At 37.2% G+C, this 22,626-nt stretch overlaps 2 protein-coding genes across 9 annotated transcripts in view; one reads left to right on the forward strand and one right to left on the reverse strand.

Moving 5' to 3' along the window:
* LOC134663736 (protein retinal degeneration B) overlaps positions 1–22,626 on the forward strand; it is a 427,614-nt gene that overhangs the window by 311,551 nt on the left and 93,437 nt on the right. The gene's annotated exons all lie outside the window — the stretch shown is intronic.
* Positions 1–22,626, reverse strand: part of LOC134663766 (dachshund homolog 1) — a 165,928-nt gene that overhangs the window by 50,687 nt on the left and 92,615 nt on the right. For 6 of the 8 annotated variants that reach the window (XM_063520292.1, XM_063520266.1, XM_063520249.1 and 3 more), the window contains 3 exons: positions 15,452–15,522; positions 14,888–15,145; positions 11,777–11,992 (listed from right to left, as the gene is read on the reverse strand). In XM_063520292.1, the coding sequence (XP_063376362.1) occupies positions 11,777–11,992; positions 14,888–15,145; positions 15,452–15,522 (545 nt within the window). The remainder of the gene's footprint in view (positions 1–11,776; positions 11,993–14,887; positions 15,146–15,451; positions 15,523–22,626) is intronic. The other 2 variants (XM_063520257.1, XM_063520308.1) reach the window with 1 other exon arrangement.

Here is a 22,626-nt window from a genome sequence, read left to right on the forward strand (position 1 = left end):
ACCGCTGTTGAGACAATCCCACGTCCACAGTAAATTGAACTATATCGGGTTAGACGCGTTTAGGGCTCGGAGGCCTTTTAATTATGGTCACCTAAAGCCCTTAGTCCTTGGTTTATACCAGTTTAAATTATTAAGAACAGTCGGATGATGTACACGCTGCTTGTGTAGGGGTGTAATGTGTAATAGTTTTCTGTTAGATGCTTAGCTCTAAATACGTGTATTTATTTATCTGCTGCTGTCATTCTTCTTTTTAACCGACTTCCAAATCCCAAAGGAGGAGGTTATCAATTCGGTTGTATGTTTTTTATTTTTATTTTTATTTTTTTTATTTTATTTTTTTTTTATGTTTGTTACTCCATATCTCCGTCATTACTGGACCGATTTTGAAAATAATTTTTTTGATTGTATGTATATGCATACAGATTGGTCCCGTTTTTGTCAAAATCCAGTTCTGATGATGGGATCCATGAGGAATCAACGGAACTCCTCAAATCGTAAAGGCATACATATGGTGATTTTTGTGTTTTTATCAACAAATCAAGCATATACATTCAAAAACGTGACATTTGATGAAGTAGAACTGCTGATGATGATCAGAACGGAACTCTTCAACGACGCATAGTTCACCTTTGGCGATTTGTCCTCTTCGTTATGTTTGTTAAGCAAGTTAAGTTTTTAAGCCACAATTTTGTCAAGCTTAAGTTCTGATGATGGGATCCATGAGAAATCGAGGGAACTCCTCAAATTTTAAAGGCATGCGTATAGAGATTTTTGTATTTTCATCAGAAAATCAAGCATTTTCATTAAAAACTGTCGCATTTGATGAAGTGGAACTGCTGATGATGATCAGAACGGAACTCTTCAACGACGCATAGTTCACGTTTGGCGATTTGTCCTCTTCGTTATGTTTGTTAAGCAAGTTTAGTTTTTAAGCCACATTTCTGTCAAGCTCGAGTTCTGATGATGGGATCCATAAGGAATCGAGGGAACTCCTCAAATCTTAAGGGCATACGTATAGATTTTTTTCTATTTTCATCATTAAATCAAGCATTTACATTAAAAACTGTCGCATTTGATGAAGTGGAACTGCTGATGATGATCAGAACAGAACTCTTCAACGACGCATAGTACATGTTTGGTGATTTCGAATTTCGATTTTGACTTGGACTGGGACCCGGACTTATACCCGGATCCGGTTCGGACCCGGACTCGGACTCGGACTCGGACTCGGACCCGGACTCGGACCCGGACTCGGATCTGGACTCGGACCCGGACTCGGACCCGGACTCGGACCCGGACTCGGACCCGGACTCGGACCGGGACTCGGACCCGGACTCTGACTCAGAGACCCGGACCTTGACCCGGAAAACCACTATGATACCTAAACTAAATAAACCACTATGATTACCTACCATAAAATGTGGGTATGATGATGCCAAACCCCTCCCGCTCAAACTCCCGTACACCGCACCGCATGCGCCGTTAAGTGGGTTAGGTTAGGTTTGAACTGCGATCCTCACAGAACCGAACAAAAGTGGGTTAGGTTTGGTTAGAACTGCGAGTCTTACAGAAACGAAATGCTACTAGAAAAGTGGGTTTGATTAGGTTCGAACTGCGATCCTCACAGAACCGAACTGCTATCAGAGAAGTGGGTTAGGTTAGGCTAGAACTACGACCCTTACGGAAACGAAATGCTACTACTTAGAAAGTACTGGTTTTACCTCCTTTTCTACATAGTGCACCATCTACCATAATCTTTCACCGGGCCCCATAGAAGTCGGTTTTTTTTTCTTAAAATTATTATGTATGTAAATATTAGATGTTATCAGTAAAATCAATACTATATTAAATATTTACATGAGTTTAATATTAAAAGTAACACTCGACAGTCAGGTAAAAAGCAGTTTATAGGTACTTACTCGAAACTGGATACGAGATTGAGATTTTAGATGATTAGGTATTGGTAGATTATTATACATATATTAATTCAATAAGAAATAATAATAGGTACGGTAAGTAGGTACTTAAAGAACGTTGACTATAAAACAGTAGCATTGTTTAGTTACTATCAAGCATGTTCAATAAATCCTGTATGAAATGATTTAAAAGTGACAACAGATTCAGGTCCTGAGCCCCTAATAAAGAGGTACATGCAATCCGACGTGCGTCACATTAAATTATTTCGGCTAAGTAATTCCAAGCGGTTAATTATTGTGCATAAGCGGGGAGAGTTGAGAATGTAATTATTATTAAACTTTACGATTGTCTCACTTTACCCCTTTACTTTACTTATACACGAACACGAAACACCCTGACATAGTATCTCTAACAATCTGATCTGTATCTTGGTCCTTTTGTTTCAAAGCTCAAATTGGACCGGACATGTTTGTGCGATAATACAGTTGGTCCGGAGTACCCAGCTACATTAGATCTGAGATCCTGAGGGAGTTTCTTAGCTTGTTGCGGTGCTGGATTCATATTTGAGCTACTGTTGGGAATTCATAACTGACTAACTGAACCTGTAGATATATTCGTGCACATTTTACAGAGTTATTGATACTGTACCTATTTTTAGGGTTCCGTACCTCAGAAGGAAAACACGGAACCCTTATAGGATCACTCGCCTATCTGTCTGTCCGACCATCTGCCCCCCCCCCCCCCCCTTTAATTCGTTTTTGATCCAACCCCTACGGATTTTTAAAGACATTTCATTCACGTTCCACATAAATAAATACATAATTAAACATTGGGTAATGTACGGAACCCTTGGAACGCGAGTCCGACTCGAATTTGACCGGTTCCTTTTTTACGTAAGTACCCACAAAAAGAAACTTCCTATCTCAAAAATGTTAATCCTGAATAAACAATACATTTAAGTTTTAAATAGTGTTACCATCAGTAATATGCGATTGGTTACATATGATTTCGGAAAAGGAAGCTATCGAGAAGAAGTAAAATGGTAAAAATTGCGAATGGCAAAAATATAAATCTGGAAAAAACGATTTTCGGAAGAGACAGTACACACTCACCAGCACCAGTAGACATTATCAACGCGGAGGGGTCCTGAAAACTGACCCAATAGTAGCATCTTATCTACTTAGTAGACTGTGAAGAAATTCATTGGCAATCAAAGGTATATGTACTAATTAATATGTTCATAATAATTAAGCTTGAAATTTGCTACAAATCCGCCTAACAAATAATAACCGTTTTTTATTAAAATTGTGAATCAAAAACTGGAAAATTTGATATTGTTTTTATTTTTCGAATAGTTTTGGTTTTCCGTATGGCAAATCCAATCATGGAACTGTTCCAATTCGGTTCTATATAGGTCTACGATTAACTTGAAGTACTTCTTAGACATTTAAAAGTTATTACGGTGAACTGCGGGCCAGTTGAAGACTTGGCTCTGCGTGTTTCATTAGCATTCTATTAATTACGTAATGATTAAATACTTGGACTAGATTTATTTAGGCACTAAACAAAGCTACGTTATACTGTAAAACCACCGCGCAAGTACTCCGCCAACTGCGTAAGTTATGTGGCAGAGCTATAATTACTTTACTCGTTTTAAAATCGGAGGATTCATAGGAAAGTAAACTGACAATACGGAGGTTTCCCGCCCCAGTCAATTCTTATTCAAAGCCAAACCAAAACGGATTACATAGCGCCGTTTCCACATGGGCGACTTCAGGGTTCAGACTTCCCTCGTCAAAACAAAACGACGTATGTCCCCTTAAGTGTTAACATGTATACACCCTTACAAAATAGCCCCTTACAATAGTTACAAGCCCCGGGCGGAATAAGTATTTAACCCTCTGCTGCTCGAGAAAATAGATTAACAATTTAACATACTCAACGTGCGGAAACAATAATTCCAAATTCAAATTATTGTTTTTGTAAAGTTTGCTAGTTTTAATGGAATATGCAAATAGGAATTTTAAGCAAGTTTTGTATATTCTGAACATATATAAATGTTTAATAATAATAATAAATATTTGGTGGTAATATTAGCTCTCTACTATACGCACAAGTATCCACGTGTAGGTACCTAAAGTTATACGAACGAAAACGTACTTCAAATGTCGATGTCGATATCCTTAAGCTTAGGTAAGCAGAGGCCGACATATTTCCTAATAATAAACCTCCGAGCGGTACAATTATGAAAGTCACTATAGATCAGAAAATTTATAATAGTTATTTGTTTTACAAGGGGGCAAAGTTGTTGTTTAACCGCTCGTGCTAATATTGATACTCGAGCAAGCGAAAGATTCCAAAATTGAACCACGAGCGTAGCGAGTGGTTCCAAAAATGGAATCTTGAGCGTTGCGAGGGTTTCAAAGCACGAGGGTTAAACAAAATTTGTCCCCGAGTGGTACACAAAATTTTTCACCACACCAACACGAAGCAAACATTAAATGTAAAATATCAAACAAAATCAAACCAAATCAAATCCAAATGAATGTTATTAAATATTTATCATCCAAAATCATCATTTAAAAGTCAGTTCTACCAGCAAACATTAAGAAATAAACTCAAAATTTGCATTTGGTTACTTTGCCTCACATGTGAATAAAATGCAACTTTGCTATCAGTTTTCGAAGTGCAAAGTAAGCCTTTCCGAGCTGGTGTGGATGTGGTGAAAAATTAATTGATTGCACTAAGTTCCCTTAAAAGAAATATGTAGATATATGTATTTGAAAATTAGGCATGTCGACCTCGGTTAATTTCGCCTTAAAATAAGGAAATATAATTCATTTGTTCTGACTTAATAAATAAGCATGTCAAAGTAATTTTGATATTGTTCAGATGAAATTTAATATTTCCACTGTTAATATTTGAGCACATGAACGCCGCTGGCGGTAAAGCAACACGCTCCAAAGTTTTCCCCTAAGAAAATAAACGTAATTATTTAACTTCACCTACCGGATATAATAATAGACAAAAATGGCTGGTTGGCATTAAATTTGGTTGATTATACAATTGTTGTTTTTGAGAATTATCAACTCATTGTTTAAATATATGTACTACGTGTATGTGAGGTGTGCAATAAAGAGTATTGTATTGTATTGTATATATATAGGTATAGTACATATTATAGGTATACCTACATTCAAAGACAATCCGATCCAAACCAAGAAACGATTGTTAAAAACATATAAATTTGTATAAGTCGTGGGCAGAGGGTATAAGTACCTTCTTATTAATAAAATAACTACGGTAAATTAGGAACATGCTGATGTCCTGTGGCTCTTCCATTCCTATATTAGATAGATTCGCATTATTTCTAACAAAGAACAGCTAATTACTCGAGAATAATTAAAACATCTGTAATTAATTTAAAAAAAGTATTAAATTTATACGCGTCATGACTCGCACATAGTAATTTGCTAAACCACGGCCAAGATAAACTTGGCCAATAGGTATTAGCGTGTGTGTGGTCGAGTCTCGTGCGCGCGCGCATCGTAACCGGAGCGACACGCGCAGTAATCCAATATGGCCGATGTCGCGTATCGGTACATTGCGGGAATGCCATTTTAAGGGCTGTACACACTTCGAGCGCGAGGTTGATGTCTAATCAACGCTCATTCTATATAATAACAAACTCGCTTCTTTCGCCTAATACATCTAGCGATCAAAAAGTATAAAAAACAAATTAAGTTTACAAAAACGCTGCTGAAGTCGCAAACCAAATGCTAAAAGGGCTCCTCCACTCTGCAACCAATCGCATACGTGTTTAGATACATTGACAATTATTGAATTTGTTGCACCTCTTTCGTCGGTAATGTACCTATCGAAAATTGCATGCAATTATGTAGTTGTAAGGTCTGTAGAGCTCTCGCCAAGTGCTTACTGTTTACTGTGCCAGCAATCAATTCAAGTTGGCTTACAATTGAAAACTAATCTATTAGCATTTTTATCACTTTACACAACGTTCATCTTACATATAACGATTAGCTGGATAGTTAAAATAACTAGCCATGCTATCCGACTGTGCACATGACTTAATGCTCAGCTGTCACCTTATGGTTTATTTAGTCCAGCGAGCACATTGTGTAGGAATAGGAAACCTTATAGAAGTCAATAACTAATCGCGCAAAGGTACCAGTATGAGTTTTGTACGTATACTGTAAAGTTGTAATAAAATTAATACTCAATTTAAAACTAGACGCCTACTCGTACTTATCTTAATGCTAAATGATCTTGAAATCCCCGTGAATACACTACACGGGGAAACCCCAACAATAATACTTATTAACAATAGTTAATACCTACCAAACTGCAAAACGTAATTCAAGACCAAAAAAAGTAAGACAATGTTGCCATTGCAATAATTTGTTTGTAAAATTGTAAATTCCTTGTGATAAATAATCACGCTAAGATAAATTATGTATTCGTAATTTTACTCCTACTATTTAAATAAAAGTACTTTTATTTACTTATTTTTACATAGAGACAAGACGCACTAGTAAAAAGTGGCAACATTGGTTACTTTTTTTGGTCTTGAATTACGTTTTGCAGTATATTTTATTAGGTAGGTTCTGGAAAATGAAAAATATAAGCCAGTGGCTGTTTCCGGTTGTAGACGTCGTGGATTGTCCAGCAAATTAGCCATATAATGCACTCGTAATGTTTTTCAGTGCTATCGAAGCCAAAACTTTGCACTAGACTAATATGGCCACGCTAACTTTGCACAAACTTGGCAGTAAGTATGCATATATCCCTATAATCACCATACCTACTTGACGTAGCACTTGTCATGAAAACTTAGCGTGGTTCTATAGCTTACGTGAAACAAAAATCGTAGATCTCATAATTCAAGTTAAAAGTTGAAGTAAACAAATAGAGATTGAACTCGACGATTTTTGCAGCACCTCTTCACAATGGTGCGAAAGCTGGCGCGGCGCGGCAACAATGCGTCGTTGGCTATCGACTCCGGCGCATCTCGCGGTGGCTCGTTAGCCGCTGGGGGCGGTTGTTTGTACTGCGATGCTAGTGCAAAACGACCTAAGCGCACTTGGCTTTTAAAACATTTAAGCTATTCTAAATTAGCACACCAGTATACTGCGATGGGAGCTAGCGAGTTTGAGTTATGGCCCGCTTCGTGATGGACCGCTTTACTGACAAATCCTATCAGTAAATAGGAGTTTGAATTGTGACTGACATGTTTGTATAATTTTGTAAGGGTTCACTAATAAGTAACGTTCCACATTTTTTAATAAGTTGATGGCAAACAAGGATACTTCTAAATTCATGTTTCTCATCAATATCCACGGTCCCTAGGCAGTTCCTGGCCTGCAAAAAGAGGCAGTATCGAGCAACGAATTATCTACGTATTTTTATTACCTTAGTTGCACAAATATTTATTCGTGTAGCATCACTTTTAATAAGGAAGAACAAAAGAGATGCTGAGAAGTTCACCTAAGAGTAATGAAAATCACTGTCTATGGAAGCAAGAATACAAAAAAAAAACTAACTAATATAGCTCGGCGACCCGAAGAGGCATTCTTCAGTATTCTCCTCGACGTGTCTCTCTTAATGGGTCAAAAATGCACCAATAAAATGTTTCCAAATGTTATCAACTAGAAAATCGTACGCAAATTCATATAACCGCTGGTAATTCAGCACGATAACGACGCGACGTCGTCAGCATTGTAAAAGCTTTCATATCAATTGAATCCATTAGCTGAGTACACAAAACCCGTCTGTCTATTTGCTCATCAGTTTTTATCATTGGCCAGTTCGTGTTTGTTCCATCGGTCACTTCGGTTATTGATGGGCTGTTTCCCTTAGGCAACTTGTGTTTGCGATTTTCCGTCACCAATGACGGGCGAAACTAGGGCTTACACATTCATTGATTAGGGTTTTCCGTGTTTGTAAATGGTAAACATGAGTTTAGATTGCCGGTCAATCTGATGGCCATGTTTGTTTAAGTGTTTCTATTAATGTAGTGGAGTGAGAGTAGGTATACGGGATAGTGCGGATCGAAACATTGTTAGCAATCCAGAATATCCATCGAATCCATACATTCCCACCATTTTCCATTTGTCCGCCATTTGTACATTGTTGTACCTATATATTTCGTGCAATAAAGTTTCAATAAATATATAAATATAAGGAATAGGTAATGTTTCGATTCGATGGTTATTTCTAATGTCAAGATATAGATATAGAATAGGAGCAAGCTAAAATTCGTTTATATAAACCAAGGTTGTGAACAAATTAAATCCCTAATTTATTGAGCATCTGATCCCATAAAGCAGAGCTCTATCTGCCCGTGTGTGCCATTTGTCCGTTGAACAGCACTTAGCTTAACAAAAACTGATAGTTGTAAAACAAAAGAGCGAAACAAGTCCTGGGCAACAAGAGCGGCCATTCGCTCAGAAATAAACTAAGCGGTAAGAATTAACAGGGATAAAGGCTTAAAAGAGTAGCCGAAGTAGATTTATGTCGCGACGATCGCATCAGACCGATTTCGCTTGTTCGGAATGTTTTATTTTTTCGATTGACCGCAGAATGCGTTAATGTAATGTATTGACCGCTAAAAGTTACCTACGTAAAAGAAATGCAGCAAAGGACAGGAACGAGTTGATGTAAAGCTATAATTTTAGTTTATAAAAAAGTTGAATGAGATGACGGGTGGCAGAGAAGGTTAGGCAAGTCAATGATTCTTACTGTACCTATTTGAATTATCCTTGCGTGATGGACTTGCGTTGAACTTATCTATGATTTATAAAAATATCCAATCCTCGGCTCCTACAACACTACGTTAGTTTAGTAGGTACTATAGTGTGTGTGCATGTTTATCCATAGGTAGTGAACACCGAAAATGGCACTTGAAAAGCCCGCAATATGACACCTATTTCCCATTCATTGCCTTTCTATTTACACGAACGAATCGACAGCATTTTATCATAGCACAGGCCTTTCAAACAACCCTTCCTGTGGTTATCTGATAAGGCAGTGAATGTGCACTCGTTCTGTCTGTTCGTCACCCGTTCTGCAGTAGTGTAAAAATTGTCAGCGAATGTGCCTAGATAGTGATCTGCCATTTGTATGGGACCGAGGGGTGTCGTTATGACCTATGCTGCTATGTTTACACGTTTCTATAGAGATAATGTAAGCAAAGTACAAGCAAACGCAATGTGTTTTGGCTCAAACGAAAGGTAACAAAATAAGACAGGTTACAAAATATAATTCACCAATAAGAGTTAGTAACTTAGGTACCTACCTTAAATAACGTCTAATCAAAGGGACCAACTAAATCGCGAGGTTCGCGTCCAGTAACACCTATCAATTCCCGGAGCGGACCAACCGAGTGATTGCTGTAATTTCTTTAAAAATTCAACGGTAAAGATCGCCAGACACATTGATTCGAAAAATGTTTCATCAACAATATTTTTATTATCGTAATAACAAAATTACCGGTTGGCATTGTACGCGATTTCGACTCTTACTCTTATCGGATTAGGGAGCTATTCCTTTAGCGGTTACTTATGTATCAGGGGGAGAAATGGAACCTTTTGTTGGCCTATAGCATTATTATTTCTCATTTTGTTTTGTTTATTAATACAATTGGCCCGCGGCGCAATATTGATATTCAAGTTTGATGATGACTCGCCCCGCGAATTTTCTCCCCGACCTCACTGTATTTTATAGCCAACAATTGTGTTTTCGTTTCTTTTGTTTAGAATTCGACGAATTGAATAATGTTAAAATCCGATCGTAATTTCCATTTTTACCGGAAGTTAAATATGCCTTTGGTACCTATGTAGTGTACCTACCTATATCAAATCTTAATACATATTCTAATAACTTTCGAATAAAGTCACTGAAAACTTTTGAAGATGCATAATGTGACAGGTAAGTTATGTTACTTCAGTAGGTATACATAATACAATTAAATTGATGCCACGCGTATGTTCTTAACTCCAAAGACGTAATGGGAGCGATTAAATACATCTTTGCTCCATAACTATTGTCATTTGATTACAATGTTTTGAGTAATAAACGGTAGTGTTGCAGACAAGCAGCGCCATCTATCAAAATTTAGCTGAACCCTCGATCCAATGGAAGAGCGGTCTCAACGCAAACGAACATCGCGTATTAAAATAAATAAGATAATGCTTTCCAATAATTTCGTTCTACAGTTATAGTTACAGCTTTTGAACCATAACGCACAGAGAGTTTCTCATGGAAAACACGGAATGACGTGAATAAATAACTCGCAGAAATATCAATTAAATAATTATGCTGTCCGAATGGAATCGTGTGTAATGATAGTGGGCCGGGCTATAACTCAGACGCATCTGTTCTACGGCTATTTGCAAAAGGCACGACATGAGCCCGCATGAAGAACGGCACAGACCCGACCTGTCTCCTCCTGTCGAGGGTTACTTTAATGTTAGGTTTATGACTACGTAACCATTCTGAATTTCACTATATTATTCATCTGGTCGTTATTCGTTCATAATAACACATGTTGCCCGAGCGACTACGTCTGTGAGTAAATAGGATAATCGCGAAGGACGTAATTACATCGGTAAAACTCGCGATTGTTTTACACTGTGTAGGACACGGTGTATGGTATATTATATGTAAGGACGCAGTCTTAGCTCAGAGTGACCCATGCGACTGTACTTATAAATAATGGCAACAAAACCGCTGTTTACCGACTATTTTCTAATTTTAATAATTTATCGTAATAACGCAATAAATAGTCTGGTCATAATGCGATGCAAATGATTCCAGTGTCGTTACGCGAGACGGCGAGCAGACCTACAGGAATGGAAAACTAGTAAGTTATAAAAGTACGTGCTTTCCGATATTAAGAGGGTCTAATCAGCGTTGCTTACGGTATGTTACGCGGAATCGACTCGCGCTGGATCTCGACTAATATCGATTACAGCATTTACACCGATAAACCTTCCTGCAGCAGTGTCTCCATCTTATAATAATTTCATATGTAAATTTAGAAACCGTAACATTTTCTTAGAAAGCATAAGCGTTAGCATGATCATAATGTGAACTAAGTTCAAAATCCATTAATTATAAAATCATCTGTCTGTCTAGATTATGTTAAGATGCTTCCTCGATAAAATAGTAATCGATATAAATTCTCTTTTATAACGGTCATAAGCGCTTATACAACACACATTAAGAGCTTTCAAGGAAGCAGAATTAAAACGAACCTGCCTATTTAGGTATACCTATCAGTTACTTTGCTTAGTTAAAAGTTAGAATTAAGATGGTACTTCATTTACATTACCTACTCTCGAGAATTATGATATAATATATAATACTTAAGTCACTTTTTTGTTTTGGTCGGTTTACTTTAGTCTAGGTATTAAGGAATTGCTTGACAATGTTTAAAATAAATATTTATTTCAAACAAATAATGAGGTTAGGAATGGAGTAAGACATATAGAAGGGTCAAAAGTGGCACCAAGTGGTTCGTGTAATATTACACTTGGCGCTGGCTAGCCAGTTCCTTTGCTTGAACTTGGCTTGACACGCTGCCGCGTGTCTAGATTATGGTACCAGCCAAGGTAATACATATATACTTATTTGCATCTGAAAGGTTATGTTTTTTTGTTCTAACCATTACAAAATAGGTACATCAGCTTTTCTCCTCTGTTGAACGAGTAGTATCTAAGTGGCAATCTAACAATGCAAGGGGTTCATAGACTGTATGTATATTATTAGATTTATTAGTACCTAGGTACTGTAGACAAAAAAAGATTGGTTTCGAAAACTAGCTCAGTAGTGAACTCACCCTTCTCGTAACTGATCTGGCGCTCCTGCTGGCGCGCGTTGTCCGCCGCCACCTTGAGCAACCCCTGGATGTTCCGGAGCAGGGTCTCGGTGGAGGAGACCAGCGTGTCGGCCGCGGGGTCGACGGGCACGGGCGGCGTCGCCTGCGCCGCGTAGCTCACGGGCGCGGGCGACCCGGACGTCGGCAGGTCGCGGTCGTTGTCGCTCAGATCTGCTCCTAGACAAGGGTGTCTACAAATTAGTGGGTATCACATACAATCATAGACTAGCAGAGGATTCTCGCAATGCCACGCAAAAAAACAAAGGGCCTAACCTGGACATCAGCCCCAGGAATTAATAAACCCACACCCGTAATCATGATCCAAAAGGACCGATTAGGAAAGTAAAATAATCTAAATAATATGAGTATTAGTATCTGGTTATTATAGAATACCTACACCCGACGAATATCACTTTTCAGAAGCATGGTAGACAGGAGTCTTACAAATCTCGATTAAAATAGATTTTAAGTGTACCTACGATACACATAATTTATCTCATAAAATATAACTAACTTTGTTAACTCTGTTGCGAATTAAGTAGCCTACATTATAAATTCAACTTTATTTATTAGCTACTACCCGCGCTAGTATTATAAATCATAAAAGCTCACTACTCTAAATGGTATCGGTAAAAATAAGCAAGCAATACCGACTTACAAGCCCATCGCGTGCTCGTATCATTCGGCGCAGTTATTATTGCAATACAAAATGATTATTATTATTGCACAAGGATTCAGCAATGCAAAATTAGTACATTATGAATGGGAATATCCTTTGTTGCATCAAATTTTGATAGAACGTAATCCTGCTACAAATGCATATTTCGCATACCTACCAATGTTACTCTTCACTTTGCTATAATATAGTAATACCTATAACCACTAAATTATCAAATGAAACGAATCTCTTCAATATTAAGACCTCACGCATAAAAAGCGTTTTTAATTTTGCTCTCCCACGCCACGAATATGAATAATCTATCGATACATTTAATTTAACTGACAACATAGTGAATGCTCATCAAATAATGAAGACAACATCGTTTCGTCATTGTCGATGCTCACGATAGCACTCTCCGCTTGTCACAACACCATCTCCCTAATAAGGCCAATTAACAGAATCCTATCAGAACTCATCACACGAAACTAAACTCTATTATTATGCATCCAAGTTAGACATTAGTTAGTAACGAGATAAGAAATGAATTACTTCAGGGTTATAAATGAAATCAACATAAAAAGTGAGATTAGTGATTGAAAGAAAGAGGTAATCTTAGACGGGCAAAGACGAAAGTTGAATGACACGATTTGAAAAGAGCACTTTAATGAGTTCAGGACAAGCGTGCTGCGTGATCACAGATCACGCGGATCGATGTAATTTATTTTAAACAAACATGCATATGATTGATTTTGAAATATCGAATCGCCTGCGAAATAGCGTACCTCGTCGAAATAATTTATTTGAGGTGTTTAATAGGTGTCGACATCAAACCCATTGTTTACTCAATTTTCTCGAGGTTCATCCCGTAAGCCGTGGCCGAGTGAGCATTTTCCTATAATCGTAGACAGCTATCCGTTCCCACGGTCTCCGAACATTTTGTACATAACTACAATAGACAATCCTTATTGTTTCACTTGATTTAGCTATTGTGAGCGCAGACTAGTTATATTTGTGGATGGGTGTTGTGATTAGCGATGCCGTCGCTGACTCGTGTTCATGTTCTATTATTTCCCTCACTTCCACGTTAATGAACACAGAAACGTAAAAACTCTTCTCACAGTTATTTCTTTTCATTATCGTTTTAATAATACACAAACACTATTTTAAATGCTATCTTTCAATCTAGTTTTAAAATGTTTATGGATGTAATGAGCGGTTATCGCCTTTTGTTCAAGTGATTTTATTTATGATTACTTATGACAGTAATAGATTTAACTTGAACACAAATAAGATAACAGATTACAAGCGAGGGAGTTGAATATATTTTACACCGCAAAATGTGTAACAAACTAGTTAAAATAATGCTGTCATATTCATGATAGTCCCGCAATCATTTTTAATATTCCAATAGATACGTTAATATCAAAATGTTGCATGCCTTAACTCTATTACGAGTAGTTAAAATAAATTACTTAGATAATTATATTACTCGCGCGTAAGATGTTCAGTCAATTAATGGACTGTTTGATTGACCCCGCATCACTAACATGGCCCATAATTGCCATGTAAATCTGATAATGCATGGCAGAAATAAGGGTAAAATTCACAATGGAAAATGAGTCCTTTAAATCCCTATTCATACACCAACGGAGGGCAACGTAGAGGATAATCGTAATAAGATTTTATTATATACACCCATTACAAGCAAACGTGCGGTGTCTAGGGATCATGTCATGAGATAACGTATGGGAAAGGCGCATCAATTCCTTAATCGCCCAGTACGCGCAAATGCCAAATTATTACGATTACCTACGGCATAAACTCCGCACTTGCCTTCCGCAGACTGTATTAAGTTTCATAAATCGAGAATTCAGTAATAAAATAATTAACATGACCTCAAATTGCTACGTACCTACAATGTTATAGTAGTAGCAATTTTACACTTATTATAAGTAGGTATTTCCAGTTTCTAAAATAAAAGGAAGGTGGTTTTATGGCTGATAATTTCCGAACTATGAATGCTGAAGGTTCCAGAGCTATTACTGGGTAATTTTGCCGAGCATTACATGTCGAGTATATTGGACGGGTGATACCGCGTTGTGTTAATGCTACGCCGACACTTTCTTGCCTCCTCCAGATACCAGTGATGTGAGGGAGAATTGCTGAAACGTTATTAAAATACAACTATCCGCACACCTTCGTATCCACGTTAAGGTGTATTGAGATGCGAGCGTTAAGAAAAAATTTGGATCCATTCTCTATCGAGTACCTAATAATAATCTATAGTTTGTAACTTAAACTAGTGACATGGTTCTATGGGTACGATTAGCACTCAAAGGTAGACTGCGAAAAAAAGTCGGTAGTCGAATCTTAATTTCAAAGCATAGGTAAATGACAACTTGACAACTGACCCTCGTCTTCCTCCTTCATGTTGTGGTCGTCCTGGTCGGACATGTTTGCGTCGCTCTCGTCCGAGTGCGAGCGCGGCGAGGCGGGCGCCGCCGCGGACGGCAGCCGCGGCGGCTGCGGCGTGCGGCGCGACGCGGCGGAGCTGCGCCCACTCGCGGAACCCTCGCCCCGCTCGTTGCGATCGCTCCGGTCCGAGCGGTCGCGGTCGCCCGACCCCGACTTCGAGAGGTTGAGCACAGGACTGTGACCTGGCGATGAACCTGTGAAGAGGAATATAAAAAAAATGATAATTTGTAGACATCCAGCAAATAACATCCTAAATATGAAGCTAAATGTGTTACTCAAAAGTCGAGTTTTCAGGACAAAACTTTCAGTGTATTCACAAAATTAATAATTTATAGACATTTTGGGAATAACCTCCTCAATACGGAGCTAAATTTCTATGTACCTCCTTTAAAGCTACCTATTCAGAAAACTTTACCTATCGCAAAAATGTTCGTGAGAGAAAGATTCATCAAACTACGATTTTTAGTCGCCTTTGTACAACTTAAGTTCAATCTACTCACCATTATGTGACCCTTCACGAGCTTTATCGATTGCCATAACTCGTTCCATGTCGCCTCTTTCGTCACGCAATCTGAAACAACCAACAAAAACATCAAAATCTATTTACATTTAAAAAATCATTAGGAATCACACGTCAATATCTCGTTGGAAACATGAATGGTCTTAACTACGTCAAATCGGACACGGTAAGTCAAATAAATTTCTTCAAAGCTACTGACTAACAAACAGTTTTATCATTTGAAACCATAAAGCATGCTTCCCACTGGGATCTCGGAGCTACCACAAAGGCAGGGGTATAATATTGAGGTGCCCCGCTGAGATTCTTTGTGAGCGGATGAAGAAGGCAGATATGTAATCATTTTGTATGCGGATATCTCGTGCCGCTACCCTAATTCCGCGGGTCCTCTTTGATTGTGAATTATTGAACTGCTCAAGCTTCCGTTTCGATTCTATTTTATGAATATTTACTTATTAACTTCTCTGAAGCTGGGTCATTAAATTTGTTTTTGTTTTCATTTAATTTGATTTCATATTTGTAAAGTATCGCGTGATGAAAAATCATATATATAGCGGCTTTAATTAATCAACCCATTTAAAAATAAACTTAAAAAGAAACAACAAAGAGAATCGTGAATGAGCTGATTTAGAAACTTGAAGAAACTTGAATTCGCCCCAAACCAATTTCACTCATTTCAAAGGGGTTAATGTTACAATTTTTGCACAGTAATGCCTTTTGAGCATTTGAATATAAATGACGTCTGAAAGTGAAATGTAACATACATAATAAGTGGCTGTTTTAAGCCTTCGCGGAACCCTTTTGTGGATTACAGTGTAGCGTAGAACATAGATGTGCAGAATACAGTCGGATTTCAGAGGGTAGCTTTCATGGATATCATTTTAAATAGTGTGGTGTAGTGTGTGTGTATATTTCACATAACATTTTTTTTTAATTACAGAGGTGTGTAAGTGTAAACTTCATGTTGGCAACTAAACATATTTAATGAAGGTTGTTTTTAATTTGAAAGGTGAACTGACTTGAATTTAGTTTTTATTTAAACTATATTTTCTGCCGTTGAAGATATTGGAATTAAGTATTTTATAATAAGTTATGTATTCAAACAATTAGTCGATATAGGTAAACAAACACTAAACAACAATACAATGACTAAATTTAATGCGAGTGAAACGGTGTGCAAAAGGCTGCCTCATATCATACATATATGTAGGTACCTAGTGGTACCTAAATTACGAAAAAATTCGATCTCTCTGCGCGCCGCTACTCTATGGTGAACCCTCGAAATGGAGTCGTTTCGTACTTTACTGACGAGTCACGGAGCGTTGCCGTTTGAATTTAATATATTTTTCATTTGCCCCTCAATTAATATGTTAATAATCTTAGATACTGTAAACACCTTGTTTAGAGATTTTTGAAGTAAAATGAGTTTTTTTACTATCTTTGAGGTTAGCACAAGTGTTTTTTTCTAAACTTAAGGAACTGGTTATATTTTATTTCTATTATCTCACAACTTTATGTAACACGTCTTAGAACTGCTACGACATGACGATGACTTATAACTTTGACATTAGCTTGATATAGAGCACCTACGTTAAAAAAATATATAAAAGACTTAAGATATTTAAGATTAGACACGATCAACCCAGATCTAATTATTTTCTCAGATAAATTTTATTTAAATATAACAAGGTTCTTCGAAGGCCGAACGAATCAGAAAAGAATGAATGGATCATCACTTGATCGGACGATAGATAACACCAGATCAATAAAATAATAAATTATCTCCACTTCCTCTACTTTATTTTTATCATTCACAGTGTTACCATGATTAATGACATACATACTAACAAGATTTTTTTAACATAACAGAATTGTTAACGAAACAATAAAAAAAAATCAACAATTATTTATTTAAGTAACTACATATTAATAGGGTATGAAATTATAAGAATCAAAGGCCAATTACTAAATGAATTGCAGGATAAGTATTACCTAATGAAAATTTCGCTTCCAAGTGCGATAACTATAACTATCAATCTAAACTGAAGGAAATAAACTAAAATATAATGAATGGAATTTATCTAGAAGTACAACAATTTGTGCGCTAACTGAGAGAAACAACCATCATCGCTCACGGGATGAGATAAAATTATTCATTCACTTGTCAGAACGCAAATTGGCGACGAATCGGGCACCATCAGGCGCACAACGCTAACAAATATTAAATCCATGACGAGCATTTTTTTCACTGGAACTCTATTGTGTAATAATATTGTTCAACAATCGTATTGTCTGAATATGATTATGATTATATATTGCAAGTAGATATAATTACTTCTTATCCTGATCCAGGGTCTATAAAAGTAAGATATATTTTCTTCTAGTTAACAAAAGAAGAAAACTAACATTATTCATTATAAAGTTACTTTTACTAACGTTACACTCTTTCATGAAAATAAATGATGGCGCCAGCATAGCTTGCCTTATCAATCCCTAAAATTGCGTCGAATTTTTTTTGGAATTTTATGGCCAGGTTACCAGCCCTTTCCTCGGAGCCAAACCTCATACAACAAAACTAGAGAAAGGTGCAAGTTATAATGGCGCCATCTATGCAAACCTTTGACAGTTGCCAACCCCATTAGAATTAGATAAATCGCCGCGAGTGGACTAATGGACTAAATAATTATTTATATATAATAAAATACTTATTTTTTCAGATTGCTTTCCGTTTACTCTAGTCAATGCCCCGTCCCTATAACCGATAATCTGTTTATTGATTAGCTTCTAGATTTAGTAATTATTTCACAACACGGTTACGCTTCAATACGGAACGAAGTTTTAGCTTAAGCATGACAATGTTATGGCAGAGGCAATGCGTAGTTAACGCGCTAACTGTCGCCATTACAGAATGGCCACTGGCCTAAACAGATATTCCGGGGCCATGGGCGCGGACAATGCGCCGCAATCTAGCGCCAGGGCCAATGTGCGCTGATTAGTTAATACTGAACCGCTCACATTACCTAATACCGCGGCTCCGACACGACGCTCAAACCGTTCTTGTATGCATAATCTGATTAGCGTAAGTATTATCTAAACAAAGCGAGTATTAACAATATACATAATACCAAAATTGCACTCCGCTCATAACGCGCGCATTAATAGCACAATCATACTGTGTGCCGAACTAATTCCCTTATTTGCATTCCCAAGAATCGATTAAGAAAATCAAATCCCGTTGGAGCGTCACTGCGTGAAACATTTGCTTGACACCCAAATCAAAAATCGTTTTAGCTCACCCTCGCGGGGAGGCTGGGGAAGCGTCGACGCCTCAACATTTATTATTTCAGACATATCACTCACATGCAAAACAAACTCCGTCCGATCCATCAAAAAGTTTCCTCTCCCGCCCTCCATCTCCGGTCTATAACACAAATCGAGTGTGTAAGTATTGTGGTTTCATAGGGGCTCACAGTGTATGGTTTTGCCAAGAATTCTCTAGTAATCTAGTTCTAAATGTATAATTTTAAAATATAAAATTGAATAAAACGTAGGTATTGCAAAATGTCATATAAAAAGACTCACATCTCTAGCCCTAATCACGTGCGGTTTGTTATAAGACTCTACAAAGTTATGATTTACAAGTCTGTGTACAAAAGTATAAATAAGCTCACTCATCCGTAAGAAACAAGCAACCCCCCCTAAACAGTCAACAAAGCTTGGAAGAAAATCGAGCGAAAAAAGGCTAAAAACACCTTAGGGGTTTACTAATCGAATAAAAAATATCAGCGGCCGATGCCAATGTATGGGGGAGAAATGGAATAAATTATAAAGAAAATACAAGTAGCAAAGGGGCCGTTGTTATGAGTAAAAAGTTCCAAACATATGCAGATAACGAAATGCTTTGCCTTTGAAATGATGTACAGACAATATTGCCGAGTTATAACGGCGTATCAGTTTGAGAAATATATTCCGCTTTATGAGGCAATTTAAATAAATGCTTTTTGCATGGTTTTAAAAGATTTTTTAAGATTGTTTATTTAATTTATAATTATAACAGTCTTGGAAGTAACTATGTAGATTTCATTTGGAAGTAACTATGTAGATTTAATTAGTTTTCCCATTCGATGATGTGACTTAATATAATTATTAAAATAACAGGAAGGGAGATATTTACATGCTACATATGTTACATATTTTCATAAATAAATATCTCAACTTTCCCAACTTGAATCAGTAATCAATAGCCAATTAATAAATAGGTATAATGATTTTGTAATTTGAATAATATTAGTTTGTAGCTAAAAAGTCAGTTGAGGTCACCGTACACATAATAACTACCTACTTAGAAAATGGTGTACTAGGAAGAAAAACACTTAGGGTGGAAGAAAGACGAACGTTGAAATAATAGGAAAGAAGTAACACGATGACTTGTCGCCGGCCGCACCCTCGCATAAACGTCACGATGTCATTTGTAAAAATTGCGGCCTAACTTCTCCAATTTTAGAACAGGGCCTGCCGCGGAGACTACAAAAAGACAGCTTTGGAATAAATCAATGAAGGGAGTTTGAGACGAGTTTTCCGCTGAACATTGCGGAATTGATGTTAGGAACGACTTTGAGGTTTCGTGGCAAGAATGCGAAATATCTTTGTTTTAAGAAAATATACTTTTTTATTAGTATTCAAATTAATGAAGAAAACCAGCTTAAATAATTTTTTAAAATTATCATTAACAATCACTAACTTCGACACAGAAATTGCTCCAGGCTGCCCTACAGTTATTCTGTTCCATTGCGGAAATGTCTAACCAAAATAACCAAATTGGGGGGCGACAAAAATAAATGGTAGAAAAAGTGGAACCTCCGCGGGGGAAACCGGAGACAGTTATTTAAATTTGAATAATATAATATGAAAAAAATTACATCACTTAATACCGTAATAAAAGTGCACTAAGCGACCGGGACATTACGCTTGCCAAATGCAAAGAGGGACATGCATATCTTGCCATTTTGCTTATGAAACGTGAAATGAAATATAAAGTTTGAGGAGGAGAAATAAAATATGTCTTTTGGAGCTTAGGAGCTCATTACGCCATTAGAAGTACGTGAGGAGATTTGAGTTGTCTGCATCGGGCTTTGAAAGATTAATGGGCGATTTTGCAAAAGTAACAAGTTTGTGCGGTTTGTAAATTACAGGTAACAAATATACAGTCTAGACTTCTTTATGTATGTACTTACACATTTATTTGTAGATATGTGTATATGTACACATTTTTATAAATATATACCTATGTAATTATTAGAGTTTAAAAGATCAGTGAGAGATGACCGATTATACGGCTATATCCTAATATACCATCTATACATGTACCTACGCTGGAAGAGCAAGTTTAGTGTCTAATATCAATATGTCGACATGTGGACATGAGATCGTTTACGATTGCAGTAGCATAAGGTAACGAGATTACGATCGAGTCCGCGGACGTTCGGCTGTGGAGACGGAGACACCGTCCCGGCTGCCGCAGCGCTCCCGCTCCCGATCTCGGACAATTATGCAAAATTGCTTCTACAATTCCTACTCCCCGACTTTTAATGGCAATACCATTATCTGTAATGGGAATGCGTTTTGATAATGTCGAATTTCATTGCACGATTTTTAGGGAAATTCTGCGCCCATTATATTAGTCTGTTTTTTGTCGCTTCAGATTTATAGAGCCATAAACGTAAATAGTCTTTTAGAATTGTTAGTAAGATAGGTAATGTTACCTCGTTCAATTCAGTAACCGCCGATTGCTAAAGCCGATAAATAAGCTCGGTTGCGCATGCAGACGACCGCAGAAAATTCCCATCCATCGACACACTTCCAATCCAATTCCTTGGATAATATGAGGCGACAAATCCTTCCTGAACCCGCAGCGGCCCGAGCCCTCGTCTTCGTCTCGCATGAGTTTGTTCCAGTCTCGGCTGAAATTGTGCATCGTTTGTAGCCGATGAGCGCTTGGATCGGATGGTAATGATTGCGATCGAAGTGATGGCTGCGTCGACCGCAACATGTTCTGAACGAGACGATAATGGTGTATCGACGCGAGTTTTTTTTATTATCTGCGGTGATTATTAGAATTGTATGGATTTGAACGTGGTTAGATATTTATGGTGCATTTTAATACTGAATGGCGGATTGGTTTTAACAAGAAAGATATATTTTCATATTTATAAGATGCATGGTTTAGCACATATCGAAGCTGCAATATTTTTTTTAATTTAAAAGGCTATTTTGTTATACGCGGCTATTTGTACGCACTCTTAACTAGTGACTTTAGCAAAGGATGAAACCCAAAGCGACTTCACTCTGAAGGTTTTTGAATTAATCGCTGTACAAAGTAATACGTAACTAATGGTTTTAACAAATTGTCGACATTGAATAATCTGTTGCACTAACGCTTGTCAGTATCTCTGTTAAACCTTGAAAATTAAAATATCAGTAGAGGCCTGTTTCGTAGTAGATCTTATCTGGACTACAAACTTGGTGCTATCTCAACTGATTTATCTCGAGAAAAAGGTGGCCGAGTGACACATCGATCATAGGTTTGTCGACTCAATTTACTTATTTAAACAGACCGACTTAAATTTTAAATTAAATCTCTATGGATTTTTTTGTTTAGCCTATTAGTTAGTCCTACTGCTGGCCAAAATCATCTCTGATTATTGGTTTTAATAGTCGCTTAAAAATAGGCTCTTAGATTGATTTAACTAAACACATTAACTAAACGAATTCATTATTATAAAGTTTAACATCAAGGAACATTTAAGAACTGTCAACGTATATACTTGCTATATGTTAGTATAGCAGACAGTAGGTAAACGAAATCAATAATGATCGCAGATAATCTTAGGCCGAAGGCCAATGAAGTTAAAATTGACGTAGTGTTGTTTCTTGGTCTGGCGATTTCTGCACTCAGGGTGTTTTGAAACAAATTCCTGATATATTTTAGGTTGCTATTTGACCAATATTGACATTTCCGCAGCGATAAATTATGTATAGTAATTAGCTATGGGAAATATTGTCTCAGACCGCGTTCGATACAGATCTTAGCGTAGATCAAGATAAAATCTTGCTTTCGTTGAATGAAATCGAAGGCTCCTATGTAGGCGTGCGACACAC

Source organism: Cydia fagiglandana, chromosome 1 (assembly GCF_963556715.1).
Source record: "Cydia fagiglandana chromosome 1, ilCydFagi1.1, whole genome shotgun sequence".
In the NCBI taxonomy this organism is placed as follows: domain Eukaryota; kingdom Metazoa; phylum Arthropoda; class Insecta; order Lepidoptera; family Tortricidae; genus Cydia; species Cydia fagiglandana.